At 32.6% G+C, this 17,870-nt stretch overlaps 1 protein-coding gene across 1 annotated transcript in view; it reads right to left on the bottom strand.

The window, feature by feature from the left end:
• LOC107567423 (interleukin-1 receptor type 1-like) overlaps positions 1–13,762 on the bottom strand; it is a 25,712-nt gene extending 11,950 nt beyond the window's left edge. The window contains exons 1-4 of the mRNA XM_016253100.1: positions 13,556–13,762; positions 7,946–8,032; positions 6,469–6,721; positions 418–598 (exon numbers count right to left, since the gene is read on the bottom strand). Coding sequence (XP_016108586.1) covers positions 418–598; positions 6,469–6,721; positions 7,946–8,030 — 519 coding nt within the window. The 5' untranslated portion in view covers positions 8,031–8,032; positions 13,556–13,762. The remainder of the gene's footprint in view (positions 1–417; positions 599–6,468; positions 6,722–7,945; positions 8,033–13,555) is intronic.
• Positions 13,763–17,870: the final 4,108 nt, after the last annotated feature.

The raw sequence follows: 17,870 nt of genomic DNA, 5'->3' as shown, positions 1-17,870 counted from the left end.
ATATATATACAGTATATATATATATATATATATATATATATATAAATAAAAAATTATGCAATAGTTATTATTATTTTATTTAAATAATGACATTTTCAAAATGCATTTATTCAAATTGCTTAGAATCAGCATAAATCTCTGAGTTTTAATCCAAATGCATGAAAATTGTATATGCAATTCAAATACATTAATCTTACATTTAGGCCTAATGTAACTCTTAGACTTGGAGAAGTCATGGAAACTAATACAACTTTAAAAATCTTCTATAATGAATATACATTTTGCTCAACAGAACACATTTGGAACAACACTACGGAAAAATAAATAATAGCAGGACTTTCATTTTTGGAATGAAATCTCTTTAAGGCCTCTCTGGCGAACTTGATCAGATAAAGAGATAAACAATGCATTGTCTACCTTGTACCACTGGATGGACGGACTGTCCACGCTCTTTAGATATTTCCTCAGAGGGCAGACGAGGAGATCGTTCACATGAGCGCTGATCCGCTGGAGTCCCCTCTGCGGTCTCTCACAGTCTTCTGACGTCATTTCGGTCACCACCAGTCCTGTCGCCTGTTTGTAGCACTCACTTTGAGTCCTGATGACAAAATAAACACAGACAGGGTTATTGGGGATCAAAACAAGCAGTTGCCACACAAATGCTCGCTCTCCTAAACCAAAGACATGACAGGCAACTCAATATCAGCAATCCAAACATGCAAATTGAGTGACAGGTAGCATGTGTTTTTAACTAAAGTCCGGACCGTTCTGGGCCAATTTCTCACAACGTGTATTTTAATAATACCTGTCAGGTGGTAGAAACATTTTTATGCATGCTATTTTAAAAAGAAATCACTGTCTGCAATGCCTTAAAAAACTGTGTTCTGTTCTAGTATTCTGCATGTCATATTTTACACACAGCAGTGGCATGGAAAGAATAAGATATAATGGAGAGGAGATGGAACACACACACACACACACACATATGGGATGCAAAAGACTAATGCTGCCCTCTGCTGACAGATTAAGTTCCATGCATTTCTTATCAGCATTTCTCAACCTTGTTTTTTATTTTTTTCCCATATGTTCTTCAACAGCCCTTCTTATACTCGATTTCTTTAAAAAAACACACACACACACACACACACACACACACACACACACATACACACACACACACAAAAGAAAATAATACAATAAAATAAATAATCTATAAAAACAAAATAAACATTATAAATAAATTAAAATTAAATAAATAATTTTTTTAACAGCCCTGATATTTAAGTTTCTGATTCATAGGTTTAGCAAAACACAAACTAAATAAAATAAATAAAAACAACAATAAACAAACAAACAGCTAGTTTGCTTCATGGGTTGATTCATATAAAACAAAATAATAATATTAAAATAAATAAACAAATAAAACAAATAAAAAAGTACATAAAAAAAGTCAACTGTCCTATTATTTTAAGTTTCTGATTTAGCAGAAAACAAACAATAACAATGCTTATAAAAAATAAACATATAACTTAATTATATTATTTAAAAAATAAATAACAACAACAAAAAGGTAGGTAGTTTAATAAAATAATAATACTATGAAAATAAATCTACAATAATATAACAAATAAAACAATAATAAATAACCAAACAATTTTAGCAGTCTTTATATTTTTTAAGTTTAAATCACGGATTTATTTTTTTCCTAGTAAACGCATATAAGGTAATCTTTTTTTTTTCAGCTGAAGCTCAATTAACTTAATTAACTTATTACTATCTCTTGATATTTTAAGCATTAAGTAATATTTCTGTATAATACATTTCCTGCATCTTTACCGGTTCTATAAAAAAAAAAAAATGCTATTTTGCCAAATTGTGTTATTTCAAGTAACAAATAAGAAGCTTCCAGCAGCGCATTCTACTTTACACAGAAGAACAGCTAAGCACCATATCTTTGCCTTTTAACTTTTTTATTAATCTGTATATTCAGCCTGTTTTCTTAACCTTTCTTTACTTACAGCTTCTGTCAGTGACAGTAAGTGTGTGTTTTGCGGCAGCAGGTTGTTTAAAGGTCAGGATCTTCAACACCTGTTCAACACTACACTGGTTTGCTCATCTCACCATCCTGGAAACTCCACATAGTAATCCTTCCTGATCTTTCCATCCATTTATTTCTTCAGTCAACAGAGCACTGCAGCTTCAGTGAATCTCACCAAAACATATCAAGGTCGCGGTGGAAAAAAATCTCAGCATATTAAAAATAGGCTTGGAGGAAAAAATAAAGGGCATTTCTGTTGCACGCGAGGCCTTTAACCCCGAGTCTGACACACTGACCACATCCTCTGCTCAAAATGCGTTTCTAAAACATTTCACTTCCAAAATGACTGCATGCGAAGCAAGCCCCTCCTGAAATCCCCCACCCCACAGAAACGTCCCCAAACTCCTTAATCCCTTTGATCATATTTACTCTTATTCATATTTTGACATTATTGTGATTCATATTGCATAATGCAGTAAAATTGAATATATGGGGGCGAAAATGTTCCTAATTTTTCTATATGATACATTTAGGCAATATCACTCAAATATCAGCACAACTGAAAATGTGATATTGATTTTACACAACAGTTCAATAAACAACAAACTAATATTGAGACTTAAAATGAAATGTGAAATGTTTGGAATAATATTTTATAAGATTTTTTTAAAGAAGTCTCTTCTGCTCACCAAGGCTGAAATTACTTGATTAAAATACAGTAAAAACTGTAAAATTGTGAAATATTTTTACAATTTAATATAACTGTTCTCTATGTGAATATCTGTTAAGATGTAATTTATTTCTGTGATCAAACCTGCATTTTCACTCCAGTCTTCAGTGTCACATGATCCTTCAGAAATCATTCTAATATGCTGCTTTGCTGCTCAAGAAACATTTCTGATTTAAATATGAGTCATATTTTTGTGGAAACCGTGATATACTACCATTCAGAAGTTTGGGGTGAGTAAGATTTATTTATTTTTTGTATTCAGCAAGATTCTATTTCAAATAAATGCTGTTCTTTTGAACTTCCTATTCATTAAATTCTGAAAAATAAAATCTTTTCATCGTATCACTTTCCACAAAAATATGAAGCAGCAAAAAATATTTATAATAAGAAACATTAATAACCTTTTGAAAACGGTCGAATGAATGACTCAATGACTCACTCCTTAAGACGGTGACTTGAGTTTCATATTTAAAGTATCACTTCATTTGACAAAAATCATTTCATATTTCTAGATTCCATTAGTTTTTAAACAATCTCACATCATTATTTATGCAGCTGTAATTGCAGTGTAAATGCATCCAAATGCTGCTTTAGATGCAGTTTCTGTGTCACTTCTGCGGCGCAAAAAGTGGATTTTGCTGATACTGATTTCATTTGATTGGTAACAGTCCTATAGTTTCTTATTACTCTAAATTAATTAATTGATTAAATGTAAGGATTTGACAAAAGATGATGCATACATCAAACAAGGAACTGGGTGTTTTGAAGTACTCAGTACAAAACAAAACAAAACAAGAAGATAAATAAATAATATAAAAATAAACAAATAAAACAATAATTATTAAAACATAAAAACAACAATAATATAACTAAATAAATACATACATACTCAGTGCAAAACAATAGAAAATTAGCAATAAATAAATAATAAATAAATAAAATAATGAACGAAATATTAGAATTTGACATAAAAGATGATGCATACACCCAATAAGGATCTGGCTATCCTCAGTAAAAATAAATAAATAAATAAAATACATAAATACATAATATATAAATAAATAATAATTATTAAAATATAAAACTAAATAAAAACAACAAACAAACAAATAAATACTCAGTGCAAAACAAAAGAAAATGAGTAAATACATGAATTATTATCATCATTATATTATTATTCATTATTAATCATCATCATCATAAATATTAAGAATTTGACATAAAAATGACACACTGAATAAAGAACTGGGGGTGTTAACGTGCTCAATACAAAAAAAGAAAATAATATAAAATAAACAAATAAAGTTATTATAATATAAAAATAAATACATAAACAACAACAATAATATAAACAAATAAATACTCTACAAAAAAAGAAAAAAAAAGAAAAGTAAAGTAAGCAAACAAGCTTTGGTGACGTAACAGGCCTAATCCAGACAAAGGAACCAGCACAAAAACACACTCAGCAAAACATTGTCTAGTTATCATAATCAGGGCCTGAATTTTGTTTTGGAAAATGGGGGGGGATTCCCCCTTTAGGTGGCTCTTATGGGGAGGATTTTTTTTTATTTATAATAAATAAATAAAATAATGAACGAAATATTAGAATTTGACATAAAAGATGATGCATACACCCAATAAGGATCTGGCTATCCTCAGTAAAAATAAATAAATAAATAAAATACATAAATACATAATATATAAATAAATAATAATTATTAAAATATAAAACTAAATAAAAACAACAAACAAACAAATAAATACTCAGTGCAAAACAAAAGAAAATGAGTAAATACATGAATTATTATCATCATTATATTATTATTCATTATTAATCATCATCATCATAAATATTAAGAATTTGACAAAAATGACACACTGAATAAAGAACTGGGTGTGTTAACGTGCTCAATACAAAAAAAGAAAATAATATAAAATAAACAAATAAAGTTATTATAATATAAAAATAAATACATAAACAACAACAATAATATAAACAAATAAATACTCTACAAAAAAAGGAAAAAAAAGAAAAGTAAAGTAAGCAAACAAGCTTTGGTGACATAACAGGCCTAATCCAGACAAAGGAACCAGCACAAAAACACACTCAGCAAAACATTGTCTAGTTATCATAATCAGGGCCTGAATTTTGTTTTGGAAAATGGGGGGGGATTCCCCCTTTAGGTGGCTCTTATGGGGAGGATTTTTTTTTATTTTAGGGAGGAGTATAGGGTATTTTTTAGACATATTTTTAAACTACAATCATCCAACCTAAATGTTTCGTCATCCAGTGTATTTGTGTTTTACAATTTATAATGCTGTTGATTCATTTTATATTGTGAGGAAGATACTTAAAAAGAAACGCTGAAATTAATTTATTTTAACTAAAAAAGACAACTAAACAGTCAGTTTTAAAATAAGAATAGCTAAATGACAAGCAATGGCACAAACAAATACAATAAAAAAATACAAATACAATTAACTGTGCTTTAAGTTTTTCAGGTAGGTATAACCGTAATATTCAGGTACAGACATACCACAAAAAACTGAATAATCCGTTGAACTTTTAAATAATACTGGTTAGTAGAGCTGCACGATTAATCGAATGCGATTGTCATGTGCATTTTGTTAAAAAAGCCGGTTCTGTAATCAGCAGGAAATCATCATCACATGCTTTCAGATGGAGCAGCATTTACTACACATAGCCGTAGTTCACTGACAAGTTACGCAAAAAAACAAAACAAATCGCAGACGATTTTACTGCACGATTCTGAAGTTGAAGAAATCGTTGGCGATAATGACAGCTGTTTGCATAGCTTCTCGGTGAACTACGGCTCTGTGTAGTAAATGCTGCTCCATCTGAAAGCATGTGAAAATACCACATTTAATAACATATTTTTACTCCAAACTCACTTCATAACGTCAGTCGAGTGTTTGAAATAAATCCTTCTGTGAGATGATGTGGCTTCTTACACAGAATACTCATCAAGACGGTCATTTTGACAAAATGTTGTATGCATTTGGCCGTTTACGCGCAATACGGCGCAACACTACTTCATTCTCTAGTCGCGCGCTCTCAGATGCGGCTCTATGCGCGCACTTTGGGTGTGAGCTTGCAGAAAGTGGTGTAACGAATCAGCTCATGGGAAATACAATTAATTAGTAGAAAAGTAAATTTCTACTGTGCATTTGCCTCTTGCTTATGGGACATTTTCCCTGGTCACATTCCATGAGGTTGTAACTGAGGGGTGTTACAGAGTATTTGTTAAATCTAGCTAACAAAATATATATTGTGTGTTTGATTGGTCCAGACACTACAGCGGTCTCACAGAGAGCAAACAAGTACTGAATCGAGCACTTGAATGTTTAAAATTGTAAGACTCAAAAGCATGTGCAAATGATACACTCTGTCATCTGTCCCGAGCGACTTTCACGCTGAAATACACGCGGAAACTGCGGGAATCAGTAGAATTATGCACAATCCCGCGCCGAAATTCAAGCCCTGATAATCAACAATATCCCAAAAAATATTGAGACATCATTTTTTTTGTAGTCACACTACTAATTCCTACGAGTAAAACACTTTGAGTGCCTGAGTGAAGTGGCTTGGTGCATCCCATGATCCATTGCTTCAGACAGATTCTTATTGATAAACATATAGAATTACTTTAAAGATCAAGAGGAAAGAGTCTGTTCATACCTGACCACACATGTGTACTTTCCTTGCTGCTGCATGGTGACGTTGAAGAACCACACTTGTGTTTTCTTGAGCATGACACTCTGCTCCAGCGCCGTGATCTCAGAGCCCGTTCTCTCATCGTACCATGTGACGCTGTATGGCGTTTCTGCAGGATTAAAGAGATAGTGCACCTGCAATGGGCACTCCAGTATCGCCACTTCACCCGGGATCGAGAAAGCCCGCTCAAAACCCTGTCCGAAATCCCTGCAGGATTCTGTTTAGAGACATGCATGATGAAGACCGTTAATAACCAACACAAAACAACGCTAGAGAATGTATAGGCATAATACGAGAGCATGGGAACAAAATTAATTTGGAAAAAAATTAAACAATGTATTGACACCAATGCTACATTTTTTTCCATGCATATCCTGCCTCAAGCAGTGTTATTACTGTTAACTAAAACCATAAAAATGACTAATTAAATTAAACTTTAACTGAAATCAAATAAAATACAAAAAACAAACTCATTTCAACGAGTTCTCATTTTCATTTAGTTTGTTGAAGTTTTAAAATAACTAAAAATACATAAACTTTATTAAAACTATATGGACATATTAAAATACTAATAATACTAATAATAAAATGACAAAGACACACAATACAATTACTAAAACTTAAAGGGATAGTTCACCCAAAAATGAAAAAATAAAGTTAATATATATATATACTGTATATATATATATATATATATATATATATATGGATATTTTTCTTATAAAAATGCATCGATTTGCTTCAGGAGGCCTTTTTTAACTCTCCGGAGCCGTGTGGAGCACTTTTCATGATGGATGGATGCACTTTATTGGACTTCAAAATCTCAACACCCATTCACTGCCATTATAAAGCTTGGAAGAGCCAGGACATTAATATAACTCTGATTGGATTCGTCTGAAAGAAGAAAGTCATATACAACTAGGACGGCTTGAGGGTGAGTAAATCATAGGGTAATTTGCATTTTTGGGTGAACTACCCCTTTAAAAAAATTACAATGAAAAAAGAAAATATAAAAATAGAATTTATTCAAAATATTAACAAAAACTATAAGTACTAAATAAATAAATACCTGAAAAAAAAATAAAATAATAAGATTGTATTTTATCCACAACACTGTTCATAAATTATTTTAGTAGATTTCAACAAATTAGTTTGATATATTCAATAAAAAAAATATTCAGGGTAAATTTCAAGAGAAGGCTTCATATATACATATATACTGTACTGTGCACCTTGTATGTATCATAATAACCATTTTCAGAGCTTTGCAGCCACGCCTTGAGTTTAAATGCTGTTCTGTACACAGAGTTTTATGAGGTACATTAAATCAAACATTCTCATCAAGCTATAATTGAGTTTTATTTCATTTACAGGCATCAGTATATGACTCACTTCATCCAGCTAGTAAAGTTATTGAAGGAAACAAATGCAACTTCCTTACCTGGACCTAAAGTTTCCGTTGAGATCACGGCACATTCAGTTGGCCAAAGTACAGCGACCAGGAAAATGAGAGACAACCGACCCATATCTGTAGAGAAAGAAATGACAAAATGACTGAATTTGAATAGAGATGCAGAATGCAGAAGTGTAATTTCATATTTGAATTTAAGAAATTAGAATTATAATAGAATGTATAATGGATCACACGAAAAAAAAAGCTGAGGATAACTAAAAAAAATTATATGTTTGTTTGTTGTTGTTGTTGTTTTTTTTCCAAACATCTACAATCACAACTTTTAATTTCCCTGATATTTGCAGATTTTCCATGACCCTAATGTTAGAAAACCCTATAAATAATATTCAGGCACTCTTGAATGTTCCCTTCAGCTTTTATGATGTTGTTAGTCATGTTTGATGAACTTTGAACCTCATGTTTACTGAAAGTGTTTGAGACGCAAACTCAAAGGTCATCCCCAGGATCAGGGTGAAAAAAAAACACCATTTGTAAAATATTTTTTCACTATTTTACACACATACACACACACACACACACACACACACACACACACACACACACACATATATATATATACGGTATATTGTCTATAAAAAAATAAATAAATGTAGCAAAAATGATTGCAAATGAGACACAAAATCAATTAAAAACACAAACACAGATGTGGGAATTAAATGCACACTTATTTGACACAATATTTAATTTCCAATTTGTTTTTTAAGAAAATTAGTGTAGGTCTGAATTTCACTCTGAAGTTGCTAGTAAATGTCACAAATAATTACAAAGAAATGGCAAGCAACACACTGAAGTAGAAAAACTGAAATATTTTCTTGCAAAACGTACATTTTTCACAGAGTATGCACTGGCTGCACGGTCAGTATTTTTAGAAAATGACAACTGGGAACTAATTACAAACCGCAAAAAAGAATAAAATACACAATAAAATAAGACTGCAAAAATGATTCTGAGATGCAAAAGTGCAGTAACATATAATCTGATGACCAACCCTTAAATAACGAAGCTTATATGAATACATGTGAATTTCTACTCTCACTTCCCTCCTCGCCAAGAAACGCAGATAGATGGGAAATGCTGACTAGAGCTGAAGCTCTGTAGCGGAGAGTGCCGATCCAGCAATCGACCGACTAAAACAGAGTCAATCTTGCACAACAGTTTTCGTTCTTTAAAAGCGTAGACTACACGGTTGCACTTTAGAGGAACTTAACATGCTTGCTCAGCGTTAAAAATGGGAATTTGAGGAATAAATGTAAACCTGCACATCGGAGAAAAAGGGAACATTCTGTTGTCAAACAGGATCATGGCCTACATTAACCCTGAATTTAAACTAACCAGCCAAAATTTGATCTGCTTGTAACCTACAAACCCTCATCCAGATGTTCAGTGGATTGCAAAATATTTACTTCACAGTGAATACATTGTTTTTAACAGGTGATGACGTCAATTGATTCCACTTGTACTTACATGCTTACAGCAGCCACATTTAAAGAAAAAAAACCCCAGCCGCATTTAAAAAACCAGCAAGCTATGCAAATACATTTTAAAGGGATATTATCATTTTAATAGTGGCGTTCCAGCGGATGACGTAGGAGTGTAACGATTCATCGATATGGATCGATACGATGTCTGACGATACGATGCATCGATGCCACGTGTAAAATATCGATATCTGTAGTATAAAATAGGCACCTTTATTTTGGCACTGTCCACATTTTCACATAATGTCCGTCTAAGCATTACCGACAATGCTGTGCGAGAAGTTTTCTGTGCACACATCTGAAGCGAGCGCACGCACACAGACAGCGCGAATACTAAATTGAGCTCTCTTCCACTTTTTTGTGCATGGATGAATAAATAGACATTTGTTTTGGCGAATATCCTAGTAAACACAGTCGGTTAGGCATATGTTTTAACGTAAACAGTTGAGAAAGAAAAGGCATGTGTATGAGTAGTTAAATCCGTGCTTTCGTTCTTAAAGTGAAAGCAAACTAATAATAATTCTAATGCTGTTAAAGAAAAATACAAGTGCTCACTGCTCATGACTAAATAACCTTTGTAACATCAAAAATGATTAATCTATATTTAATTTATACATTGAAGACTATGCACTTATTTTACATTTGATTATTACAATTCTGTAGCGTACCTGAAACTTGATTTTAGACTGAGCTGAAAAACCTGAAAAGCACTGTTTATTGAACTTGTGTCTTTGTATTTATTTTCTGCTATTGCTTGTAATCTGTAGAAAATATTTTTAGTACTGAGCCCATAGTAGCAGCCAGAATTGTTTTTCCAATTGTTTATTTTCTTTATTATTAAAAAAAAAAGTGTAGGCCTATTTTTTTTGTTGTGAATGTCCCAATTGAGGCACAGGATGTGAAAATTTCAGATAAATGTTCATGTTATATATTTTGGTTGCATTTGTGAGTTAATAAAAATGTAGATGGTTGTTTAAAATAGGTATATAATATCATAATATCGATCGATATACTCCTGTATCGAATCATAATCGTAGAATTTTTTGAGGTATCGGCAAAATCATATCGCTGGGTATGATAATCGATATCGTATCGTATCGTGACGAACCACCCGATTTACACCCCTAGCAGGACGTAGCGTAAGCTCCAGTAAGAATATGCTAGTCTCGCAAGAACCAAGGTTTGTTTACAGCCTCTTGACTTATATCAAAATCCTCCTAAATTTTTCTTTACAAATTCTCTTTTTCTACTTCTAATTCATGACTGGTGTTTTGTTTTGCTCTCTTCTCTGCGTTTCCGAATTTGTCACCGCATTTGCCTACGTTCTACATCATCCGCTGGAACACCACCCTCTTGTGAACACGAGTACAACAGTTAGCGGAAATTAGAGATTATGGTTTATAAAGTTGTAAATATGAATATTTTTCTTAAACACATGCATTGATTCCACTCAGAAGGCCTTTATTAACCCCCCACAGCACTTTTTATGACGGATGGACGCAGTTTATTGGACTTCAAAATCTCAACACCCATTCACTGCCATTATAAAACTTGGAAGAGCCAGGACATTTTTAATATAACTCCGATTGTATTCGTCTAAAAGAAGAAAGTCATACACCTAGGATGGCTTGAGGGTGAGTAAATGATGGGGTAATTTTCATTTTTGGGTGAACTACCCCTTTAAGCTCGATTTTCCTTTTTTTGTTTGGAGAAATGTAGCATCACATCACTTTCCAATGGATGCTGAGCAGTGAATGGGTGCCATCAGAATGAGAGTCCAAACAGCTGATAAAAACATCACAGTAATCCACACCACTCCAGTCCATCAGTTAACATCTTATGAAAACAAAAGCTGCGTGTTTATAAGAAACACATCCGCTATTATGTTTTTAACTTCAAATGGTTGATTCCAGCTAAAATACGAGTCCTCTATACGAGTCCAAAACAGCTCTATGTGATTATGGACTCGTATTTTATCTGTAAGCAACAGGTTTGAAGTTAAAAACGTCTTACTGATGGATTTGTTTCTTACAAACACACAGCTTTTCTCTTCACAAGATGTTAACTGATGGACTGGAGTGGTGTGGATTACTTGTGGATTATTGTGATGATTTATCAGCTGTTTGGACTCTCATTCTGACGGCACCCATTCACACCCATTCATATACCAAATTTCTCCAAATATGTTCCCATGAAAAAACAAACTTATCTTCATCTTGGATGGCCTAAAGGTAGGTCAATTCTCAACAAATTAAATTTTTTGGCTTGACTATTCCTTTAATATGACCAGGTCTAAAAACACCCTGTTGACTATTAAAGGCGAGTTGCATTATTTTGGCCTGATTCACAAACATTTGCAGTCCGGTTTGACAATTGCTGCTAAGAAATGGAAAAACAAACAAGAAGAAAATTGATGACCAGAATGAACCTGATTGTCAAGTACAGCAAAAGTTTGGGTGGCACTGGTTTAAAAAAAATGACAATCCCCAACGACAATGAACGACACTCATTCCTGACCTGGGAAAATTCATTCTAACATGCCACATCATTATAATAGTTCAACAATTTCCTGACAGGGTGAAGTACAAGTTAACAAGCAATTTACAACATGTCCATCTAAAGGAACAGACAGAGAGAAAACCAACCAAGTGTTGAGTTCCCACAACCACAGAACAGATTTCACTACAGCAACATGACGTTTCATAATAGCAACAAGTCTGTCGCTTGCCTAAACCGTCTGATTCAGTCCAAACATGTATGAGTGGGAACATGCTGTACTATTCAAATGCATCTCAAATCGCTCCAACCTTAAATTACATAAGCGTCATTCTACAAAACACGTGCCTTTTCCAGCTTGTTATGGTGTTTTCAAAATATAATTGTAAGATTTTAAACATTTTATCTGATAAATGATGTGTGGAAGCTAAATCAATACATTTTAATATATGTTTGGGAGACACTTATGCCTTCAGAAACTACAATGTGCTTCTTTGAACTAGAATTTAATGCCGATATTTCTACAAATACCCACTTTTCTCGGATTCATTTACTATACAAAATCATGGCTTTAAGATCACCCCATATTGACAAACACACTTGTTGGGAAACAAGTGAATGCAATAAAACTACACAAATTAAAACAGTCACTAATAATGAAGGTATACATCAGAAAGTGGAAATATATCTATAAATAAATTATCTTTATATCTATTTATCTATACATAAATGAGTATATATACATAAATGAGTATACACACACACACACACACATATATGCATACATACATATATATATATATATCACTAGTTTTGCAGATTTTTTAAATGTTAAATCAATGCCATTTGAAGAGAAAAGATAAATGAAAAATGATTGAAATCCCTGCTAACTTCAGCTTTAATGACTCTTTCTGAGTCAACGTAATAACTAGAGTGCAAGCTAATAAAACTATCAAAGCAACAAATCAACCACTTCCTATTGGCCCCATTGTCCATTTCCAGCAGTCTGGACACACTTGAGTGAATTTAAGCTTCTCATGATATTAAAGGCCTTTTTAATCTAAAGGCTTTTGCTTAAATGCTTGAAACCCACTTGGTTAATTATTGCAATAATGCAAATTTGTCTATGTTTGATTTTTTTCATGCAACTAAAATTTACATTAAAAAAAAAGTTAAAGATGAGAAGTAAAAGCATCATTACTTGTGCAGCACATGTATGTTCCTCCTTCACTAGTGTTTTAAAGCATCCCATGATGCACCTCATGAAGTTGGCTGATAAATGTGCTGAAATCTAGAGAAAGAAACTTTGAGTTTTGAGTGATATTTCCATAGCTTATTCATTCTAAAATGTGGGAAAAAGTCATACTAAAGAATGACTGTGACTGCCAGAATCTGTTGAACAAACATGAACATTCATTCATCAAGTTAAATGCCAGGTAAGGATTTTACCACACCGCATGTTTACAGAGGAAATCTGGGAAATCTTCTCAAACACAAAACCCAGGGAAGTCAAGTCATGGCTATAAATGAATCACACAGTATAATGGCACAGATGGTGCCAGACACCACAGCCCGGGGTCTAGTGAGCGAACGGTGGTCTTACCTAAAGTCGTTCCCAAAGCATCATGATTCCCTTCAGTAAAGCTCGCTTTATACTTGAGTCAAGCACTCATTTAATGTGTCCTCATCGGACCCTAAAGAGCACGTATATGGCCGCACTGTCGTGCCACTTCTCCATGGTCACAGGAATGTTTGAGAAAGCGCATTTTGCAATATCCTCTCCGCGTTTGGGACGCTTCCTCTCCAACGCCTCAGAAAGAAAATTGCGCAATGAACAAGTGAGAGAGAGAGAGGCGGAGAAAAGTTGTTTGACTTGATGCTGCTTTAAACATTTTGTCACTTATGACTTGAACTGCTTCTTTTTAACAACATTTCAAGGTCTGAGGGACTGAAAGTAACTTAAATCTGTTCACGCGTGACCTAATCCTTCCTCTTCCAAAAGCCTCACTGAAAATAAGGTGTGTGTGAGTTACAGCTTCAATCCTGTAGGGGGCGCACTTTCAATGCTTGTGTTAGAACTAGAGTTAGATTTAGAGTTGGACATGTCAAAAACTGCAGATTTGTTGCGTTGTATTTATTACATGTTTGCTAAAGACCAACATTGTACAAAGTAAAAAACAGTGAATAATAGTGTAAATGAACGAGTAGTATTTTCACCGTAAGCGCGGGGGCCATCATTTTATTTTCATTTATTATAGTAACCATGAACTGGTTTGTGGAGCAAATAGTTTTTTGTGTACTACACAGAAAACAAAAATTCAGGCCAAAATATATTTTAAATATATGTGACCCTGGACCATAAAGTTAGAACTAGAGTTAGATTTAGAGTTGGACATGTCAAAAACTGCAGATTTGTTGCGTTGTATTTATTACATGTTTGCTAAAGACCAACATTGTACAAAGTAAAAAACAGTGAATAATAGTGTAAATGAACGAGTAGTATTTTTACCGTAAGCGCGGGGGCCATCATTTTATTTTCATTTATTATAGTAACCATGAACTGGTTTGTGGAGCAAATAGTTTTTTGTGTACTACACAGAAAACAAAAATTCAGGCCAAAATATATTTTAAATATATGTGACCCTGGACCATAAGAGAAGTCGCTGGGGGATATTTGTAGCAATAGCCAACAATGCATTGTATGGGTCAAAATTATAGATTTTTCTTTTATGCCAAAAATCATTAGGATATTAAGTAAAGATCATGTTCCATGAAGATATTTAGTAAATTTCCTACTGTAAATATATCAAAACTTAATTTTTGATTAGTAATATGCATTGCTAAGAACTTCATTTGAACAACTTTAAAGGTGATTTTCTCAATATTTAGATTTTTTACACCTACATAGTTGTATCTCGACCAAATATTGTCCGATCCTAACAAACCATACGTCGATGGAAAGCTTATTTATTTATATCAATTTCGAAAAATTGACCCTTATGACTGGTTTTGTGCTCCAGGGTCACATATGCTAAATATACTGTATGTTGTAAATATATTTTTGCAATTGAAAAATAAAAAAATATTTTTACTTTCAACCTTCCAGCTTACTTTCGAGCTACAAAATAAGGTGGATAAACTAATTAAGATGTGCAAAATCTTCTTAAGATGTGCTCTTTTTTTAAGAAATCAAAATAGTGGAAAAATAGAAAAGCATTTGATTCAGGAGCAATGATCAAAAATTTAGAGTTATACGCAATTATTTAATTAAATTCTAATATTATAACTAGCAAGTGTCTAATAAGTGAGATTTGGTTTGGTATCTCTGCACTTTATGGCTGTATATCTCCCAGACTCTTTTACGGTAGAATAATTAGAATAGTAGAAGAAGAAAATCTGAACAAACCAGCAGCGTCCTGGATATTATCCGGGATTATCCCATGCATTATCCTCTATGGAGTTAAGCTATGCACATTCAGATATACTGACTGTATGAGGATTTGAGCTGTTATTGTTCAGTGGCAACTATTTTAATATAAGAATTGATGTTCTTCACTAACCTTATAAAATAGCGCAGACATTCACTTCTGCTGGTGTTCTTCAGTTCTCTGAACAGTAACTCTTCCGCAGATGTTTATTTCTCTTGGTTCTTGCTTTACCAAGTGTCACATATTTCTTCTGTCTGTCAGAATGACTTTTTATATTCATGATCTAGTCAGCAACTGGGGATTCATCATCAGGTCATGATGCTTACGAAGGCCTGGGAAAGGAACCTCCCATTTCCTGTTGTGTTATAACATAGAAATAAATCATTTTCCCTTCACCATTTATTTCTATCTTTCTTCTTCTTGTGCAGGGCCAAGGACTGTTCCTCCAGTTTGTGGAGCTCAGAGTTGGCCTACACTTCAGTTTGGACAGGAGGAGTGAGAACTGGAAGCAGAGACGGCGTCTTCCCATGATTCCTCACTCTGTGTCGGCTCCATGCCTGCCTTTGAGGAAAAATATAGCCTGTCACATATTCCCCATATTCCTGAGCGTGTATTTTTATCTCAAATGTTTATGCAATAAGTCATATTAAGCAATAAGTGATAAGACACATTAGTGATATCACCCTTATTTTTTAGCCCATCTGTGGTTTACAGAATGCATGAAGACACTTTGCATTTTTTTCAGAGGATCGGGAAAAATGTAAGACAAAAATGCACAAAATGAAAATAAATGGAATTAAAGTAAATCAAATCAAAGTGAGTAAATGAGTGTCATGATTCTTTTCTATACCCACTGTATGTATGTATGTATATATATATTTAACTTGAAATTAAATTTAATAAAATATAAAAACATTTAAAAATATTTAAAAATACAAATATAACCACAAAAATATATTTAAAAATATATATTTTTTGATTTCAGCTAGTTATCAAGGCAACATTTCTCATTTTAATTTTGTTTAACTTGATGTACTAAAATAACTAGAACTAAAACTGAAGTAAAATTAATTAAAAATATATATAGTTTTTTACTTGAAATAAAAATATTTTTAAAATATTTAAAAATACAAATATAACCATAAAAATATCTAAAAATATAAAAAAACGTTTTTGTTTATTTTTATTTTTTTTCTTATTTCAGCTAGTTGTCAAGGTAAAATTTATCATTTTCATTTTGTTTAACATGATGTACTAAAATAACTAGAACTAAAACTGAAGTAAAAATGTATAAAAACTAGACATATTTAAAATAACTAATAAAAATAAACACAACAAAATAACTAAAATAACAAACACAAACTAAACCTTTAAATAAAATTAAAATCAAAACATTCAAAATATTAACAATGTCAGTGTTAAAATAACCCTGATACTGAGACATTCTCATATTCATCTTCATTTTCACTCAGATTATTATGCTGACACTAATAATTAAGTTTAGTTTATTAAATGTAATAATAAAAAAAAAAAAACTAAAATAAATAATTCATTACATTTAATAATTACATTTATTTGAATAATTATGCTGGTAAAAATGATGATGGAATGCAAAATAGAAATTTTTCTAGGTGTCTCACACTTTTGAAACTAAAAATCTGCTAAACATGAACTTGTTATGGCCACAAGAGGGCGAAGTCGTTTATTTCTGCATTATTATGTTATCAAACACTTTGGGCTCTGAATGCACACCGCATGGCATTATGATAAAAAATAAAATAAAAAATAACTAGATGACAGAAGAAAAAAATACTGTAAAAACTAGCTGACAGAAAACAGCAATATTATCCCTGACTGAAAAATACTGTATGATTAGTTTGACTGTTCAAATGGGATTGATTCAGTGTTAAACAATGGAAAAGTTTAACACACAAGCATTATAATTTATTAAAAAGCGTCCTGTTTCTTTTCAAACAGGAAGAGATGCTGAGGGGCTACAGGAAAAAAAGGGTAAACATCCACACATTGATATTAATACTCAAAAATGTCTTAAACAAACAAATAAACCAGATTCTCAGATTGCGTGAGCAGATCTACATCCTTTCAAGTCCTGTTTACTATGCAAAAAGACTTTTATTGAATTTTATTGAGGTATTGTATTGTAAAGTTTTCAGGCTTTCAATTACAAAAAATGATCATATAGGCTTATGTGTACATAGAAGGTTTCAATTATTGTTGGTCATTTACTTTCTTATATATAGTTCATAAATGTTATTGCTCTCAGTGTGGTTTGTTTGTGTGCACATCTCTGGCATCTCTTACCCGCTTCTCTAACGCTAGTATTGCATGTTTACAGACACTTCTTGCTTTTGTCTCTAGGAAGTGGTGAGACAGCGTTTCCTCAAAATTACATGCAAGATTTGGACAGAATTTAAGAATCAGCTCCCTTTCAAACCATGAGTGCGAATTTGGATTAAATCAGACACAGCA

Source organism: Sinocyclocheilus grahami, unplaced genomic scaffold (genome assembly GCF_001515645.1).
Source record: "Sinocyclocheilus grahami isolate Dianchi unplaced genomic scaffold, SAMN03320097.WGS_v1.1 scaffold1158.1, whole genome shotgun sequence".
Classification (NCBI taxonomy): domain Eukaryota; kingdom Metazoa; phylum Chordata; class Actinopteri; order Cypriniformes; family Cyprinidae; genus Sinocyclocheilus; species Sinocyclocheilus grahami.
Note: the sequence above shows the minus strand (reverse complement) of the source record. Positions and strands in the feature narration are given on the sequence as shown.